A 20,702-nucleotide genomic window follows, 5' to 3' on the forward strand; every position below is an offset into this window, starting at 1 on the left:
TACACTCCTTAAGGCAAGAGTCCCCATGCAAGTAATACATGTTTATATTAAATCCAAAAGACATCCAACATGGGAACTCATGTACGAAGGGAAGGCTAGGATAAGCAACTTGTAATTTATTAGAGAACTTGACCATCTCCCTGATACAGGAACTTTGAGATCAACTTGCTATGAAATATACTATGAAAATGCAAACGATAGCAAGAAATTCTGATAGTCATCTTAGTACTGCATACAATTAAATCAACTTTATTTAGAAAGAAAATACAGTAGTGCATACGAAAAAGTGAAAATACAACCTGTCCACATCAATATATGGACATCAGTGTGCCAATGGTCATATTGCACTTAATGTTGAAGTCCAGAAATTTGGTTAAAAGTTAGCTTTTCCCCATTTTGGCAATCAGTTCATCACAAATCTTCGTTAATTCTTCTATCTCTTTATTCTAAAAAACAAACAAAACAAATTAATAGTGCAAAAATATCTTTTAAAATATAAACATAAGGCATCTTTTGCATTTATTATTATGTGATTTTAGGAAAAAAATCTTTTTCACCACAAATAACAAAAGAAAGATAGAAATGGATAGTACTGCAATCAATGCAGCAGTGTCAATTTAGCGAGTCTGGTGAAGACATGCTAAATTGATGGGACAGCGCTCTCACATCGATTTGTATACTCCACCTCCCTGAGAAGCGTAAGGGAAGTCCTCGGGAGAGTGTCTCCCGTCGACACAGCACAGTGAAGATACTGCAGTAAATGGATCTCACTATCTCAACTTCAGTTACGTTATTCATGTAACTGAAGTAGCGTAATGTAGATTGATTTACTGTGGTAGTGTAGACCAGCCTTCGGCCTCTGTTACCTCCGCATCCCCATATGGTCTGGCAACACTGCCAAAGCACGGTTCTTCTCTGAAAAGTAGCTAGGGGTCCTAGCTGACAGACAGCTAATAACTTTGACGCTGCTAGTTCTGTAAATCCCAATAAATATGTGTGACTTAAAAAAAAAGATAAAAGCTGGTGCAAGTACATGATTTAAAAACAAAGGAAATGACAAACAAATAAATCAATTAACATTCTAAAAATTAACCACAATTCCTGTGCACTAAAAAACCTTTCAGTGAAACGGAAACAGATATAGTTTAATCAAAGACTAACAGGAAAATACACAATTTGTAAGTCAGCATATAACACAATGCATGCATGTATGATACACACAATTTTCTTTCTCTGATTTAGCCTGCAAATTATCATCATCGTCGTCGTCATGGGAGCATTCTGTGATTCTAAATTTGGTCAGACAGGTTAACTGCATTACTTTAGAGCAACTGATGCTGGCAAACTGCATCACTGTAACTGAGTTTTAGTACAGAAATGCTTAAATTACCTTTTGCTCCAGTGTTCTTTCCAATGCATCCACTTTCAGCTGCTCTTTACGGAGACTGGCCTGATATGCTGCTTGTTCTTGTTGAGCCTTGCCTCGGACTTGTGCAATTTCAGCATTGGCTCTATAGAAATACAGGTTGCTCTGGTGAATGTTAATTCTTGCAAAGGAGAGGACTAAGGCTAACAGCAGCTAAAATAGATGTGGCGGGTGAATGTGGATGGGCAGTTGCTGGGCACCACTTTGAATGTGCCCTTGAAACTTTACAGTCACCTTTCACTGAGATAATAAGATATTTCTGTCTCACTACTCCGGGCCTCCCTTGAATAGAGACTGTGAAGCTCTTTTTATCAACTGTTTCATCCTGAGTTAACTGTTCTAATGCCACAAAACTGATTTCACTTGAAGCTCTTTATAAGCCTCTGACCATGACCACCTCTGATTTCCATGGACTAGACGAAGCTGGGAGAGCATTGGAGAAGTGAAGAACCCAAATGTCACTTCATTTTTAACATAGGTCAATTTGGGTGTTAACATTTTGGAAATATCTCTTGTGTGTCTTAGTTCAGATAATTATCATAAGACTTAAACATAAGTGGACACTAGGAACTTGGCTACACTTGCGAGTTACAGTGCATTAAAGGAGCCCCGGGTGCCTTAGCTCACTATCCGTCCACACTGGCAAGGCATGTAGAGCGCTCTGACTCCACTGCTAGAGCGCTCCTGATACTCCACCTCAGCGAGTAGAATAATGTTTGATGCGCCCCCGCTGGAGTGCCCCGGCGCCAGTGTGAATGAGGTGTTGCATCACTGTGCTCTGATCAGCCTCCGGAAACGTCCCATAATCCCCTTAAGTCAAGTGGCCACTCTTGTCATTGTTTTGAATATGCCCTTTGAAAGCTCTGTTTGACAGCCAGCATGCTTATCTGCTCTGAGACAAAGCAACCATACTGTGGAATGCTGGGGCGGAGGGGGAAGGTCTGCTGCTGTCTGAATTTACAAGACAGCATGCTGACATGCTCTCAGCCGCCCAAAAACCGACTCTCTCTCCCCCCACATACACACAACACACTCCCTGTCACACTCACCCCACCCCCCTCATTTGAAAAGCACGTTGCAGCCACTTGCATGCTGGGATAGCGCCCACAATGCACTGCTCTCTGTGATTGTTGCAAGAGCTGCTAATGTGGCCACGCCAGTGCGCTATCAGCTGTCAGTGTGGACAGACTACATCAAAGCGCTCTACATCTGTAAGTGTAGCCATGCTCTTGATCTTACCAAACTAGCAAAGAAACCCTCTGAAGCTGTGTGTCTTAGGAGGAGGCCCTTCATACAGTCCATTTCATAGCGCAGCATTGTAGTTTACCAACTAGTTTTGCCTTGTTCTCGGTGATCAGTTAGTATAGTGTTGGTGATTAGTGCTCACTTGTGGCCATGGATTTGCCCCCCTCCCCACAGAAAAAAAAATAAAGAAAAGCTATTGATGATTTATTAGCCTAGGCCCTCCCCATCTCAGATGAACATGTACTCAGTAAGGTAAAATATAAGCATACAGTGCTGCAAGTCATAAAATTTTAGGCCTGTCTATTGAGGATGTTCCTGTAATCTAAACACCTGAAAAGGTAAACACTCAAGCAATTACCTGTCCAGTTTTTCTTCAGCATGAACTTTGAGTGCTTGGTACCTCTGCTCCTCTTTCTTTACTCGTGATAAATACTCCTGGGCACATTTCTTTAACACTTCTTCATTCTTAAATGAGCAGATTGAAGTGTCAATGGCATATCAGTAAACAAGGTGACAGTTTTCAGTCTGTGCTGGTGAAATTACAGGATTTAAACTCCTGTAGCAATATATTGCTACACACACACACGTCATCTGAGGCAATATTTTATGAGCCAAAATGTTACAATACTGCACTTCGTATGCTGGACTTGAGTGAAATTATTTGTTTTACAGGTTTGGGACCCCCACTGCCCTAAGCCTTGTACAAACTTATAAGAAGACATGGTTCTCAATCAGAAGAACTTATAGGTGGAATGCCAACAATGCTAGCTATGTGTGAGCCATCTCTTAATAAATAGATAATTCAAATCACCATGAACACGATATGTAGTGCAGTTGCTATGTAGCATATACAAAGTTGTTCTTCAATAATACTCTAATACTTCTGGAGCTATTCCCTCATAATCAAGCATAAACACATACATACATACATCCCCCCGTCTCCCGCATTACAATCTAATGTCAATTTGTAACTTGGACAAAAGACGCAAAACAATGACCATAGCTAAAAGTAAGTAATATTTGTATATACCTACAAGAGAGTTTCTTTAGTTTTTTGGAAGGAGGAGAGTTTAAACTGCACTATCTTTAACTTTGACTTACTTTCCGAAATCCCTCCAGAACCTCTTTCATTTTTTCGTATCTCCTAAAAAGGTCTGCCAGTGATTTCTCCACAGAGTTCAGGTCTGCCAAAGCTTGTTCCTTCTCCACTATTAGCTGCTGGACAGTATGATGGGAGACAGATTTCTCTCTCTGTTCATCCTCTGTAAAAAAGCAAGTATAGAATGGGTTATGTTAAGAACACTGAATGACTATTACCTGTAGCTTTTATGATACTCTGCTGTATAGCTTGTATTAATAGCGAAGTGTTTGTATTGGATCCAGAAAAGGCATTATACAGAGGCATAATCCTATGCTCCGTATAATTTCTCTATTTATAATAGATTTTATTTTTTGATGTGAGAAACAAATGTGATCATATCTTGACACTGATGATTTATATAACTTTGAACTCAGTTCACATTAAAGAAAGAGAGGTTGGATTCTCCCTTTTTGCACCAAAGAGGAGCTAACCATAAGTAAGTTAAATTTCTGCACGATATTGTTATGTGGCATACATTTTTTGTAATGCTCAATCCTAATGCCTCCTGGCATAGTGATTAATCCAATACAAACTGCTGGCTTCATTTAATTACTCTTGAGAAATTAGGCCTTCAGTTTTTGTAGAATTGAGATATGATTTTGCTGTGTATTGTAGGCCAATGCAAGCCAGGAAACTTGGCACCAGATTTATATTTTCTAAGTTCAGCTCTATGATAAACATAGGAGTCAAGTACAACAGCATCTTTTTTCATCTTCTCATCTCTGTAACTTCAAAACCAGGAATGAAGTCAGGGAAGAGCCTGATTCTATACAAAATATTCCACCACTCTTTTCTCCAGGTGATGACTCAAACTGGCACCTCTTCGCAAATACAGGAGAGGATATTCTGTTTATTAAAATGCTTCACTTTTCATACCACAAGCTACGATTCCAACGTTCCATATTTCAAAGTCCATTATGAATAGTTACACATTGTAAAGAAAACACAACTGTGAAAGATAATTTTATATTGTTTTCTTAAATCTGTTATGGAAGTTTAGATGAGGTAACAAGTTCTCTTGCAACTTTCCAGTGTGTTTTTTACACAAACCATTTAGCCCTATTGTGTTCTCAGATATGGCACAGAATTCAATTTTTAATTTGAATTGAGGCTGTAGTTTGAAATTAACTTTTTGAAGTGCAGTTCAACTCGGAAACGTGACGACATAGAAATGGCACTCTCATACTCGGATCATCTGCTCCTCCTGGGTATTCAGAGGTTTCTACTGCCTATTTTGTTAGCCCTGCTGAGCCAATGCAGTTGAGAGAAAATGAGCTGGTTTTCCATCTTGTCCATCAACTGAAAATGGTTTTCAAAGTTCCAATCAGTACGTTTGTGCAAACTCACTGACAGCACTGGCATTAAACAAGTGTGGCTGAGGGCATAATTTGGCCTGCAAACTTTTTTTTATTATGGGTGATGTATGAAATGCAAAACCAGAGTGGTTCTCATGGTGAGTGAGCTAGCGTGGGAACTAAATAACATTCTTTCACTTGTAAACTGTACACATCTGATAAGGAGAAACCATTGAGAAACACTGAACTCCACAATACCATGTCACTTTTCAGAGTTTCCCTTTAATAATATTTTAGAAAACACTGTTAAGAAATTCTAAGTATTTGTTTCAACTGTGATCTCTAAAAGAAATGCTGTGAATATCTATAGATACAAGGGAATAAAGGGAGAACCATTCAAGTCACCTTCAGTGACTTCCATTTTTTATCCCTCATTTATCTTCCTAGTCTTCTCAGGGGTCTTCTGCTGAAGTCCCATCATAATGATAGTTTTTATTTCTGTTTTGTTTTTTTAAGGATCACATGCCACTTAAGGCCCTGATCCTGAAACAGATCTGCAGGTACAGGCCCATTTTCCTGCACCAAATCTCACCTCCTTATGATTCCATGCAGGAATAAGTGTCCATATGTGTGGGACTGTTTGCAGGATCGAACCCTTAATGTACATTCAAGAAAACAAAATTTTGCCTTTTTCAGTGTCAGCAATTACACTAATCCCTATGATATTTCAGTGACTTCCTTCTCCTTCTGTTTCTAGGGCAATCTGCACCGTAAAGAATTCACCACACACAGTGACATACCTCTTCACATTCATAAAGGAAGCTCCTTTCCCTCCACCTCCTTGAATCTTGACAACCTTCCCTATATCAAGAAGGGCTGGACCAGCTCCCACCAAAGCTGATCACCCCTCTCCCCCGCCCCCCTTTAGTTGGCCAGTGGAGATTAGAAGAGAGTGACATTTGGTGTTCACTTCATCTCCCTCATGTCTTGCATGCTGTCCCTGTCCTGCCTTCATGCCAACATCTGGCCAGGTCCCAAATTTAGATCCCAAAGGAGAGGAATTATTTAGGTGGTACAAGGCAGTACTGGATAAAATTATAAAGAAAATGTAGACTATCAGGACAAAGCTTCCTGACCACGAGCTCTAGGAAACTTAAGAACAATGTCCCAAGGGAAATCTTGAAAGCCCTATTGCTTGAGACATTTTAAACAGGGTTGGACAAAGTGTGAATATACACTGTGGAAACTAATCCAGCATTATCTGGGGTGAGATTGGAAGACCTAATTGGAAGATTTTCTGTCACTTAACTTCAGTGACTTCCCTGCTCAGAAGTACTGTGCAGCTAATAAATTGCCAGCAAAATCCTAGTTAGACAATTATAAATAAATATGTATAGACAAGCTTATATAATTCCTTAATTAAAATGGCTTCCACATCACTTGAACACACTGTCCACAATTCACAAATAAGAAAATCCTCCTTTATACTTAAAAATGATATTTTTATTGAAAGAACCAGAGAAAAACAGATACTAGAAAAAGAAAGATATTACCCAATATCTTTCAAACCTATTTTCAATCTCAGTTAATATTTGCGTTATTTAATGGGGATGAGGCAAATACAAAGAATAAAAGCAAAAAAAAAAAAAAAAAAAAAAGCAATATGTCAAAGTTGGTGAAAAGCATTACTTACCAGGTTTGCCTGTTTATTTGTTTTGCAAGCAAATAGCAAGAAGCAAAAAAAATGGAAGCAAAATAGAAAATCAGGGAATTTGTTAGGAAAGCAGAAATAAATTAATGCTCAACAACCTGTAATGCAGAAAGCATAACATTCTTTTGTTTTTATAATGAGATTTTAAAAAACATCTTTTAACTTTGAAATATATGAATATGTTTTTGGAGAGAAAAATTACAAATATATTTCCATTGCAATGGTGAAAAGTAACCACAAAATGGACCTTTTGGGAAAAAATTATAGATGAATATGATGCTCACGAAAGCAAAGGACAATTGGTGAAATGCATCCTTCTACAAAGGGCCAGGACAAGTTACCACATAAGTATTGCCGAGTGGTGAATTTTATAATGGAGAATTGACTTGAGACCAACACAGTGAAAACAAGGGCAGTGTAAGCTCTCCTACACAGTTCAGCTGATGCACCCCCATTCCTGATCTGCAACACTGTTACTAGTCCACTCTATGAGCCTCTCATGAACAGAGCATGCTAAGAGTGTGTGTGTGTGCGCACGCATGCGCATGTGTACAAACATGCAATAGATGCTGAGGCAAACTGGAATTAATTTAATGAAAAAGGAAGCAAAGACATAAATGCAAAAAGCACTAGTTGGGTATGGAGCTATGTATTGACAGCGACAGTGCTCTCACCCACACAATATAGATCACGGAATGGAACTTCTTGGATGAGTTAAATAGAGCAATATTTGTCCCTACATGTATAAACTAGCAAATTTAGGATCTGCTCCCATTGATGTCAATGGTAAAATCCCCATTAATGGGTTATATATAGAGACAAGACATTCTAGAAAAGCTCTATTAGGACCTATTGACCTAATTGAGTATTCCTTCAAAGGGATTAGAGAAATAGGTTCAGTTGTAATTAAGTCGACTTCTAGTAGCTGGCTTTATAAAGAGATCAGAAGGGTTCAGTCATAAATAGAAACAATTCAGGTGAGTGTACTCATGTTGAAGTACACTATTTTCCTTATTTTGTTTTATCATTAAGGCAGCATTGCTTGCAACAACAATGCACACCCGGCTTTTCACGAGTACAAGTATAGTATATTGCCCATCAGCTTTTTTTCTACACACTAAATGACCCTATTCCTTATTCAATTAAGTGAGCTCATCTTTATCCAAAATTAATAACATAATTTAGAGCCATGCTTCTAAATATCTGCTACAGATCCTGTTTTGACACAATTAGACACCATTTAACAAGCATCGTCAACTTGTATGAATTCAAAGTATAAGGATCTTACTGTTTGCTCTGTGATCAGAGTCCAGAAATTTTAATTATTCTTTATTTGTTGGAAATAATGATAAAGAAAACAGCTGCAGTTCCTTAGAATTTACTCCACGGTGACACTATTTCACTGACAGCAATTTTCATTCACCAAACATTACATGATATAAAATTGATAGTGTGTCAGTGAAAGGAGCTCAAGCATCCTAGTCATGGGTTCCTTAACAGGCTAGTTATAAAATAAATAGATAGGAGCAGCTTTGACTGAGATGTACAGCTATTAAATTATATTTTATTTATAAATTTCAAACACTGAATGCTCACCTTCAGGCAAAGGCTAAATGTGTTAACAACATAGTAAGCTGCAATCTGAAAAATTGTGTGTGCAGTTTAAAGTAAGTCATCTGTAATGGGCACCCATTTGCTACTACCTACAGCGTCCCTTTTCTATAAAATTCCTGTGCTGTACATTCTTGCATCATTAATTTAAATAATAATAATAATAATTAATAATAATTGTTATTATTATTACCACCATACTGCTAGGAGCCATAGTCACAGACCAAGGTCCCTTTGTACAGCTCCAAGCACTAACTGAACAAAAATTATGTCACACTGAAATTACTGTGTAAGTGGAAATAAGTAGTCCCCTCCAACAGGTAGAAAATAAAGTGCTCTAAATAGCTTAAAAGTAGAACTTGAAATATTAGTCACTGAAAAAGAATATTTTGATGGTTAACTATTCAAACTGGCTTGGAAGAAAAGGACAGCTGTAGTATCTGACCAAATGTATGGCCAGGTGAGATTGAAGAATTTTCTAAGTTCCTGTTGTGGCAGTTCATTTCTGTGTGGAGGCTGAATACAGACTTAAGTACAGGAACGTAAAAAATGGAAATATATCCTCAGTCTCCCTGGCTATGTGCTGCAAAACCCTAAAAAGAAGACCTATCTGGGATATTGGATGAAAACATTTGACACAGGGAAAAGCCAACTCAGTCCTGGGATATATGACTCTTGGACATGAAACACAGGAAGCAATTTCAGATTGTATAAGAAATCAGCAAAATCACATTCTGAAGACTCTAGGGCCTGATTCTCCACAGCACTGAGCCAGTTTTATGCTGTTGCATCTCTACCAACTTCACTGGAGATACACAAGCACAAATCTAGTGTAAAATAGTGGAGAATTCAGCCCAATGTGTTTTCTGCTATTATAATATAAAATGTGCATGACAAATGGCAGGGCACCAGGTAAAGACAATCCAAATTAAATGGGGATTTAAAGCTCTTAAATTCGAAAGGGTAAGAGAAGTTAGGTCAGCATTCCCTGAAGAGGAGTTTAAGACCTTATTCTGAAGTCACTTTTGCAATGTTTATTTATATTTTTCACATGAATGGCGAGATACGCACAATGCTGCAATGAATGAAATCAGTGATCTGCAGGGGAGGGAATGTATCTCCCTAAGGTTCTACTATTTACATGAAAAGAAGTTGAGATCTGTCAGTGCACAAATAGTCAAATTATTAATCATTATTATTATTGTTGTTATTTTGCTTTGGGCAAAAACAAGCAAGTCTGTTATAATTCACTGGTTTAAATGAAATATGTTTAACTCATGTTCTGAGCTTCTTACTCACTTACTCCTTCCACAACATCCAGCCCATAGATCTATGCAGTATATGTGGGGAAGTGCCAACATTATGAACATATTACTCTAATTTTAGCGCTATTAATGTAGAAGAAATGATAAAAATAACCAAAACATTTGGTGTCATGCAGTACGATACATAAAAAATGGAAAGTGCCAGTTTCAACAGAGGGTAACGCAATGACATTTATAAAAGAGTCAATGATAATACTCTAGTAGATGTTATGAAAACTTTTCTCATTATCAGTCTATTTGTAAGATAGAGGCACATACACATTACATGCAACACATATAGAGCTTTAGTGGATACTTCCCATGACCATTCTCTGCTATAAATAATGTTATATTGTAAAGACAGTAGAAATCCTCTGAGCACATTACAATACAACCGCTTTCCCCTCTCTTTGATGAAGTCATTAGTGTGAGCTGACCTCCCTTCTGAAGCTCACATTCCAAAAGAAATAGATATAAGTTTATCTCCGATTGGCCTACCTTTCCTGGCTCTCGGAGACAAAGCTCCAAATGAAGCATCCTGCTGGACACAAAACTAGCCACTCTGCCCCACCTCGCAAGCTGAGAACCTTCTATAACAAGAAAGCCAGAATCTGAAGATAATAAGGGTTAGGAGGTCCTCCAAAGAAGGCTTTTTAAAACAGGGCCTTTTGAGCTAGGCCTAAAATGCCAGCAGAGTCCAGGAGTCTTGCAATTTCTGTTTTTGAGAAACTTTGTAAGTAATCTTTTATTTGCAAGACATTTTGTGAACAGATATTTCCCAGCTTTTCTAGGGATAGATCCTCTCATAATTTATATTTCAAAAGCCCCTTAACTTCAGTAAGTCACTCAGGGTTTGGCCCCTAGTGATTTCTGATCTGGGAGTGGAGTTAATTCATGTTTTTGCTGGGATAAATGTACCTACAAAATATGGCCTCTGCTGGTGTGAAGAACCAAGTTTTGGTACTGGTAGTTAAGAAAAAAGTTGTGTGTGTCTGATAAGAGTAAGTTAAATGACACAAATGCCTTTCTGCGAGAGATATTCTTGAATCTCAGCCAAAATAGTTGTGCATTCTGGACATATTTTCTATGGAATAGCTTGCTTTTGGTGAGAAATCTGGGACAATCTTGAATGCTTCAGATTATAGTTTCTGCTTAAACTAGCAGCACATAATTCTGCCCTCAGATGTATACACAATTCCCATGAATGTCAATAGGAGTTCAACAGGTGTATCCAAGGTCAGAATTAGGCCTCCAGCCATAAATACATTTCTGTGCTCTCTTCAGAGTCTACAAAAGCATATTCCATAGCAGTAACACCTACCTATCATCTGAGCAATCGTCTTCTCATATTCTGAAACTATTTTCCTATAAAAGAAATGAAAAGAAAAGCTGTGTTTGCAAATGTTATAGTTGCTAATTGCTTACTTGAATAACAAGGCTATTAAATAGCTGCACTTCTATATCATGGCAAAATGCAATACAGATCCACTTCACGCACACTTAGAAGCCATATAATCTCTTGTACTATTTTGTTTGAGGCTCTTGCATTATTGTTGACTCTATGAAACAAAAATAACCGAGCAATAAATTCAATACAACCAAGCAGTTCAAATGCTGATTCTAATTTTTTAATTTGCCATTTGAATATAAAAGGAAGAGAGGAGAATTTGCTTTTGTACAGCATCTTTTATTCACAATAATCCTAAAGTACTTTACCAACCATATATCAAGGGTCACATTTTCATTTAGGATCTGGAGCCATAGGCAGTTTGATTAATGTCGGGGGGGGGGGGGGGGGGAGAAACGGGACACAATTTTTTTCCTTTTTTTCCTCTCTCTCTTTTGATTGGCTTGTGTTTATTTTTACTTTAAACGTCACAGGAAAGTTAGGTTGGTTAGGAAAAAGTTGAGAGGCCCTCATTTTAAAGATAGCTACCCAATCCTACGCACGTCAAATACCAAGTGAGGGACATTCATTCAGTTCTTAAGACTGAAAAAATCTCACAAAATAGTCAAATCATGCAGCACATGATTGCCCTAATATTGTGCAATTTCTGTAAAACAATCAGCAAAATGATACTTTTATGCTTAGTCCATATTTTAAATAATACAGTCACATCTTGCTTTGAATTTTCTTCTTGAAAAGAGGTTAACCAAAATAAGCAGATTAAAAGTGATTTGAAAAGCTGATCCATTCCTTCCCCGAGCCAAATCAAGCTAATGAAGTGAGACGAGCCGTAGCTGTTCTTTGAATGATGAGCCACATATGACTGTCTATCAAAACAAAATAACCATGTGTTTAGTTCACCTGAAATGCGTATTCAAAATATCCCTTTTACATTTGTTTGTTTGTGTTCTGTAAAGTCGATTTTAATTGCTGCATTTTGGAAAAGTGTATTGTGTGCTGGGGTGGGAGAAAGCTCAAGTCCAAAAGTTGATAACAAATGGGGAAGTGATGGGATAACCCCCCAAAATACAAATGAGTTATTTATAACCTCTCCATCTAAACAAAAACAAAATGAAACCCAAGTTAAAAGTGACTCCAGCAATTAATGTAAAGTCCACCCTTAATGAACACTGTACTTAGTCACACTGGCCCAATGTTGCCCCTATTAGCCCCAGTCCTGTCGAGGGGTCAGAAAAGCATGACCCTTACTCAGCTGGGAAGTCATGTTGACCTCAGTGAGACTCCACATTCAAATAATGATCCAGGTTTGTAGAGCTCTTTGCAGGACTGGAACCAGGAAATGCACGGTCACGTGCTGTGCTATTTGTGGAAAAGTAGGGCAGAGCTTTGGCAAGAACTGCACAGCTCTGTAACATCCACCTGGGGATTTGCTCAGAGTTGCTGAGGCTGCCCTCAAAGCATGAATTTTGCTGTAAAAAGGCAATTTAAATTAAAAAAGAAAGTTAGCTGTAGGGATTTTCCGTTGAAAGGAAGGGCTCTATAAGCATCCACAGAAGAGTTCAATAGGAAAAATTTTAGAGACACATCATGTCTTTAACAGCTCTGTTTATCCTAGGAAGTTACATGGTGTTAGAACAGGAACCTGAGGAGTTATGGCATCAAACTTGTTGTTAAACACTATGTGCTAACACAATGTAATTTCCCAGTCTAGACTAGCCCATACAAGTTAGAAATAGAAAGAGAGGAGACCATCCTGTCCATTTCTTTGCCACTGTAGGACTATTTGCTACAGAAAATGTTCTAGTGTTTTGCCCTGTCTAGATTTAAAAGTTCAAGGTGAACTTTGTGAAACTATTTCATGACCTCAGAAGATCAAATGTCAAAAAAACATTTTCCTAACATTCAGTCCACATTTTGCAGTACACAATTAGCTCTCCAATTCTATCCACTATTATGTTATTATCCTTGATCCATGCATACAACCCTCCTTGATAGCAGCAGGAGTTGTACATATAGATCAGCATTTGAAATGACCCTTACATTTTTGCTTTAAAATGCTTGTTTAAGCAATGTCTTTGCAAGAAAAGTTTTTAAGAACCCCCTCCCCCCTCCTGTAAAGCCTCAGATGTGGTTGTGGTAGTTTGCTCCTTAGAGGAGTGACTAAAAAAATAGGTCTGAAATAGGGCTCTTATTTACAAGATAAAATTTTAAAAATACATGAAAAAAATTAAAAATCTTAAAGACCCGCTATAATATCTGTTATCAGGTTTCTTTTCCTATTAATCATATTCTCAGGCCCAGTTTGGTGAGACAGACCAGCTCATCCTGTGTCTCACTTGGTCTTGTACAACCTATTTATGCAATGATACCAATCATTTGGTACACATCTGGTACCAAGACCAAAATTTCAGCAAAAGGGCAAAACAATACTGATCCTTTGAGCAATACCACTCAATATATCAAAATACAGTGTCTTTCAGAGAGAAGCTACAGTTCACCATCACCCTTTGGAATGGTAGAAATAGACCCAAAAACCAAAATCAAGCTGATCTTCCTTCTATGTACAACTTTAAAATGACTTCAAGAGTTGGGTGAATACTGCCAAAAACTTCTTTGCCAATAGTCACTTGGATGTGTAAATGAATCTGCTTTGCCTGTACTGTTCGTGCTCTTTTTGTGTTCACCTTCTGCAAACATTCATGCAATTGAATTTTACTGGCACAAATGTTATTAAATTTACCAGTGTGAATATTCCTACAAAAAGTGCAGGTGCATACATTCTGCCAGAGAACTGAAACAATACCATGTTATCTATCTGACTAATGACAACTAAACAACATAGCCTGAATAGGGGAAAGTTTACCCCTGGGCAGAGAACCAGCCTAATGCACCAACTCCTCTTAACTCTCACTATTTTGAGGATTTTATGCAGTTAAAGTGGTGATTTGGCCTTATGTTTATCTGAACAGTGGTAAATTTCACCAGTAGTGAATAGCAAAAACTAGCAGAAAATGATTTAGGATCAATCCAAAGTGTGTAGTCCAGAAAAAATACTGAAAAATTTCTAATAACTAGTACATTTGTGCAAATCCCAGTTTGTTTGTGGATATTCATAAGCAGAAAGATTAAATTAATCTTATCAATGACTGCCTCACCTCATCTCCATCACTTCCCTTCGGCTTTCTTCATATTTGTCTTTCCACTCAGATACTTCTCTTTCTTTGGCCACAGTCTATACAGAGGAAGGGAAACAGGTTGTAAGAAAATTAGGTAAATCCAAGGAATTCATTAAGACAGCTAGGTAGCTAGATATTAGAACTAAATTATATTTTAATGGGTTATACAACTGCTTTTTAAATTTAATATTCAATGATGATACTAGAGAAAGTCCTGCGCTGCAGATTTCATATCTAGATTTGGATTCAAATCTATACACCCCCAAGGAATTTTTCCATTTCAAAACATAAGGCCTGCATTTAGACGTGTGTATGTGGAACCCAACTCAAACTTCCCCAAACTTTTTTGACAGGTGGTAATTTAATCCTGTGTTTAAATTTATGCTCCTCCCTAATTACACGTAGATACTTTTACAGAGCTATTCTATTTCTCTGTAGTGCCCTTATATCGGATTCCACAAGGGACCAAATCTTTAAATTCTTGAGTAATGCTTCAGGATCTGTCCTGAAGGAACGTTCTACTCTCGTGCATGTATGTCTGAACTGAGTAACCATGGAATCATAATATTCATAAGCTACATTACTCCTTGTCCCTCCCCCTCCTGGTATATGTTATATCCACACAGTCTGTGCTTTTCTAACGTTAGATTGTATCATCTTTTCAGGCAGGGACCAGTCTTTCATATTTTCTGTGAAGCACCATGAGGCACTATAAAATAATAAAAAGTAGAAGCCTTATAACATTTATTTTAAAAAGATAAAGCCAATATTCCATTGCTCAAGTTGTATAGATAGCAGGTAACTGCACAGTGTTATGTAAAATAAATAATACACATTTCCATATACTGGGTCTGATTCTCATCTACACCAAGCAAATAAAACCTACTTCCATTTTAAGTCCCTTTTACACTGCCAGAGCAGTGTAAAGGGGCCTTACTGTATATAAGAACCAGGCCCACAGTTTTCAGTACAGACTATGTCTAGTTCAGGTGAATTGCTTTCAAGAAAACTAGGAAGAAGTAAACTACCAACAGAAGAAACTTCTTATTTCCAGAGACTATAAAAGGTTACCTCATGTCTGGCAATTCGTAGTGCAGAATCCAAATCTTCTTGCTGGTAGAGCAGATCTGTGGTATTTTCTGCCTCAGAAGTACTGATTCGGGAGTACAGAGTACTTTTAGAGATGGAAACATCTGCTGGGATAGCAGGTTCTTTCTGTATTTAAAAAAAAAAAGGAAATTTACCATTGATTATGGATTTACTAATAGTTCAGCTGGCCTTTTAATGGGAAAAATGAAACAATGAGGAAATGTGACCTTACAATGAATGGAAAACATTAGAGTGCCAATCTGTTAATATTTACCACTTCGTTCTTATACAGAAAACAATAAAGATAATGCTGGGAAATCTAAAATTTTGAAGCCATGACTTAGACCCTCTCAAAACTATTCTATACCTGAAAAAAATGAAATATCCAACAATAAGAACATTTGAGTGAAGAAAACAAGAAAAAACTAGAAGCAGTCATCACTGAAGGGGAATCAGTTTCAGTAAAACAATATTTAAAATGTCAGAAAAAGGTAAGCTAACAGATATTTTACCTCATACTAGTTCTGACCAGCCAATGTACTCTATCTACTGTAAATCATATTCTTTTAGATGGTATTAGGGTACTTCAATATAGGTGGGTGCTACTGCTCTACCTGTATAGAATGTGTGAGTACAATATGAGACGATTAATAAATTAAGTTCAGTTTTATTTCTAAAGGGCCAGTCTTACTCATCCTACTTGCATGATTCAGATCCAGTCAACAGGACCACTTGAGTGAGTAAGGCAAACACAGTTTGGCCCAAAGGTGCAAATAAAATGAGAAATGGGGAAAATATTTAAAAACCAGCTAAGCAAAATTTATATGCATTAGCCTGCAAATAAAATAATAAGCCTAAACAATGTAAGATACAAGACATTCAGGGCTAGCCACAGAAAAAATGAGAAAGATTAAAAAAGAGAATTAGGAGGGTGCTAAAAAATAAATAATCACTGTTTTAAGAAAAACATGTGGATGGTGAAAACTGCACAAGAACGGTTTCATATGTGGAACAAGAGGACGTTGAAAGAGACAGTACAATATAGGTAATATATTGTTAGAAATAACTGCATTTTTATCCGATGTTGGACAGTATTTCAAATTTGTTTGGACTCAGAGAAGATTACAGAAAAGGGTTCAATGTTCACAAGCACTCACATGGCCCACATTACTGTACTATCTCAGCATCACACCAACATTAATTAGTGTAGCCTCACAACACCTTAGTAAGGGAAGGAAGTACTATCACCTTCACTTTACAGATGGGGCAATGAGGCACTGGAGATTTATGGCCAGGTTCTCCATTACTAGGTATCTCAGCTAGTCATTTACACTAGTGCAAAGTCAGTATAAACAACCATTCAGACATACTAATGTACATGACTACATAAAGTGCAGGGTAATGGAAAATCAGGCCCTACAGGACTTGTGCAAGGTCACATGGGAAGCCCATGGCAATGCTACAAATTGAGCCCAAGTCTCCTGATTCCCAGTCCATTGTTTTAACTAAAATGTAATACCCTTGTTTAAGAAGGTAAAACCCTTATTTAGAAAGGTCCAGGAAACTAAAGACCTACAATTCTAACAAGTCTCAAATATGCATATGAAAAATGTTTTAGCTTTGTTCAAATCTAATTTAATGGGTAGCTGGATTTAAATTACCTTTAAGCACTATTAAAAAAACAAACAAACCAAGAACCCTCCTCCCCCCACCCATCTCCTGTAGCAAGTGGATGGGACTTTGCAGTAAAGGGGACTCCAGTAAGATATACAAAATCCATAAGAAAAAAGAGAACTGATGCTCATAAGAATTTTTTTGAGTTGTCACATATAATACTAGGAATAACAGGACAAACTTCTGTTAAAGAAAGGTCAAGTCTCAAGGAACTTTAGCTTAACTCTTTACACACAGGACAGCTAACACAGTAAATAAAAAACTAAAGGTGGCAATAGAAGCAACTTGCTTTATCTAGTAAGTAGCCATACAGACCAAACAAAGTTTAATGGATAGGACTGAAGATGTTGACATTCAATTAGTAGTATACATGCAAGTACCTACAAAAACACTGCATGTGACAGCCTTTGGATTCTGTGCCTTGAATTTGGCTTCTTTAGGGTTTGCCTTTATTGTTATGACTTTGTTTCAGGTATTAATAGTGCTTTTGGGGTTTGTTAGTATTTCATTGTTTATATCAAAGTTGTATTTGATCCTATATGTTCAAAGCAAAGTACAAATATCAGGCCAGATCCTGCTTACTTTATCCAATAAATTAAATAGCTCACTACAGTTAGCAGTATTTGGCCAATTATCTAATCCTCAAAACATCCCTGTCAAACAGATGAGTATTATTCAGATATTTACCAATCAGGACACAGGGAGAGATTAAATAACTTGCCCAAAGACACCTAGTGAGTCTACAGGACAGTCAGGATTAGAACTCAGAACTTCCCGATTTCTAGCCCTGTGCTAATCCCACCATCCCATGCTGATTTAGCATCATCTGTTAGTTCATCCATAAATTTATGAAGCTGTTTCCTCATCTTAAAATTTTATATTGAATAATTCAAGTATAATCTGTTTCTAATTATCTCCCTCTCTATTACGGTTGTTTCATTTTTAATATTAGAACATACAGTTTATCATTTTCTTTTATTTATATAAATTTACAAACATTTCTATGGTGCTTATTACAGTTGTTTTCTATTTATTAGGGTCAGGTGAAAAATTCACAGCAAATAAAGAGTTCAATAATTTTTTCTTATATTACTGTTCCAGAATGATCCCAAAGCAGAATGCAATTTTCTCTTATTATTCTAAATTATTTGCTGTGTTGTGTCCACTAGTAATATCAGCTCTGTACCTCATTTGTTGCAAGTACTGAAACTCAAACTGCATTAGACTAGATTTGACATAAGTGATATGGCATGTCCCTGTTCTGACTGGATGAGTGTACTCTTAATATCATGTTTCTGCTCTGAATATTCACTTTTCTGAGTTTTAAGTTTGTTTTCCATGATTATATAATATTTGTCCAGATTCATTCTCCCAGCAAACATTTCCAGCAGTTAACTTGTTTGCCAGAAGATTAATAGAAAGCAAAATCAACAAGGTACAGAAATACACTAAAAAATTATTTAAGAAACTGAATGAACATCTGAACAATCTTTTACCCAGCTCTGCTATTCATGGGGGAAGCATAGTTCAGTGGTTTGAGCATTGGCCTGCTAAACCCAGGGTTGTGAGTTCAATCCTTGAGGGGGCCATTTAGGGATCTGGGGCAAAAATCTGTCTGGGGATTGGTCCTGCTTTTTGAACAGGGAGTTGGACTAGATGACCTCCTGAGGTCTCTCCCAACCCTGATATTCTATGATAGTGGTATCATGTATTATGTTCATCAACACTAACAGCATACACATTACAATGAAAGCCAATGGAAACATTCTCAGGTAGAGAGAATTTACAGCCAACTGGTCAGTAATGTTTATGACCAGCATATAGGAGCCAGGGAGGAAGGGAAACAAGTCACATTAACAAAACTAAAAGCTACAATTAGAAAGGAACAAGGAGTTACAGCATTAACATTTCTAACAATCGAACACTGTTTTTCTTTGTTGAAAAGCAGTATTTCATATGGTAACGTCCACCTTTGCTTTATATGTTCTTGAAGCACTTGACAGCTTTGTCAAAGAGAGAAAATAATATTAAATTGCAGAAACTCAGACTTCAGATCAACAATTTCCCCAGATGCTCAGTTACAGTCTTGGCTATCTGAAAAAATCCATGAAGGGATTGTCTCGCTTCACAGAAACTCAATTTTAGTCAGTGGAATTCACCCTTTAGGGCAGAAAGTCCCCTGAAGAACGGGTGGAATTAAAGAACCAGGACTGTACTTGAACTGCAGCAAAATAACATATCCCAAACCACCATAGTGATATCACACTTACATAGAATGCAATGATAAGGGATGTAACTTATTGCTCAAATGGCTCATTTGCTCTTAGAAACAAGCATATTGATGATAACTGAATGTTTTTTCAAGGTTCTCTTAAACCACAGCAATCCAGATAAAGAAGAAAAATTTCTTATGCCACATTTGTACGAAGTACTGTATTATCAATGAGCTTCTGCAGTACAAAAAGCCTGCAGCACTTCACTCAGCTCAAGTAGTTCCCCTCCACAGAGATTATCAACCTCATCTGACATGCACAGTATTTCAAATTCCGGTACATCATCATTTGACATCAACTCATCTCTATTGGTCAAACTTTTAAAACCAGTCCTTCCCTGTAAACAAAAATGCCACAACGCATGAGAATTTGGGTACAGAATATGTAGTCATTAATATCTATTCCTTTCTGATGATCCATCTGGTATTCTCTTCTCCGATACATATTACAAATCTCCATTTCACATTATGTGCTACATTTGCATGCCTTTCCTACTGAACGATATTTCAGATGTCAGATCACTCCCATGACACACTCTCCCACTTGCTCACGCCCCATATATAATAATCAACTCTGTGTCCAGTACATAATGCCCAAGTTGCATTCTGGAGTATATATGTTTTACATCTGAACTAACTCCGAATATTGTAGATATAAATCTGTTTTCACAGTATTCTTTCCTCCTCCTTCCAGATGAGCGCTTTAGTAAAATTATTTTACTTAATTAAGTGTAAATACATCTATACACATTTCTTATATATAGGCAGGATGTCCCTGCATGGTATTTTAAAGCTCAGCTTTGAATTTATGCTAATACTTCATTACTGGATGATCACACTTTCCTTAGGACAGTAAAAATGGTTTTAGGACCAGATTCCATTGCTGGTGTGATACAAAGCAGCCAAAGCACAGGGTTAGAATCTGGTCCATGATTTTTATTTTTTGGAAGACTATTGTACCCTCATTGCACTTTTAGTAACATTGATGAGATATTCACATGCACACACAGATTCATATATAGTTTTTCTACTAAGGGACTTCCATTCTATTCAAAAGGAGGGAAATATTTTTCTAAATCGACTAATTACTTTATGTGTACTGATGGAATTCTGACCCTATGTTTCACTTCTGTCCACACTGAAATATAGAGTGAAGTAGTCTATGAAATTACTTTAAAGTTCACACATCCTCTCTATATGTAATAATTTAGTCCCTTTGACATTAGTCTTGATTCACAGTTACTGGAATAGTGTCAGTAGTTCTAAAGAGCTTTGAAATCACAAAGCAATAAGTTGCATTATGTCACTTGCAGCTGAAATGGTAAGGGAAAGTATGTAATGTTCAAATTC

The 20,702-nt window shown here is 37.2% G+C and overlaps 1 protein-coding gene across 12 annotated transcripts in view; it reads right to left on the bottom strand.

Moving 5' to 3' along the window:
• Window positions 1-233: 233 nt before the first annotated feature.
• The window catches only part of TACC2 (transforming acidic coiled-coil containing protein 2), a 184,373-nt gene continuing 163,904 nt past the window's right edge, over window positions 234-20,702 (bottom strand). For 6 of the 12 annotated variants that reach the window (XM_034777953.1, XM_034777960.1, XM_034777957.1 and 3 more), the window contains 7 exons: window positions 15,389-15,532; window positions 14,297-14,373; window positions 11,055-11,098; window positions 3,773-3,933; window positions 3,030-3,136; window positions 1,391-1,511; window positions 234-446 (listed from right to left, as the gene is read on the bottom strand). In XM_034777953.1, coding sequence (XP_034633844.1) covers window positions 381-446; window positions 1,391-1,511; window positions 3,030-3,136; window positions 3,773-3,933; window positions 11,055-11,098; window positions 14,297-14,373; window positions 15,389-15,532 — 720 coding nt within the window. In that variant the 3' untranslated portion in view covers window positions 234-380. Of the gene's footprint in view, window positions 447-1,390; window positions 1,512-3,029; window positions 3,137-3,772; window positions 3,934-6,800; window positions 6,810-11,054; window positions 11,099-14,296; window positions 14,374-15,388; window positions 15,533-20,702 lie in introns of those variants that run through there. The other 6 variants (XM_034777951.1, XM_034777952.1, XM_034777959.1 and 3 more) reach the window with 2 other exon arrangements.

Source organism: Trachemys scripta, chromosome 7, assembly GCF_013100865.1.
Source record: "Trachemys scripta elegans isolate TJP31775 chromosome 7, CAS_Tse_1.0, whole genome shotgun sequence".
Taxonomy (NCBI): Eukaryota; Metazoa; Chordata; order Testudines; family Emydidae; genus Trachemys; species Trachemys scripta.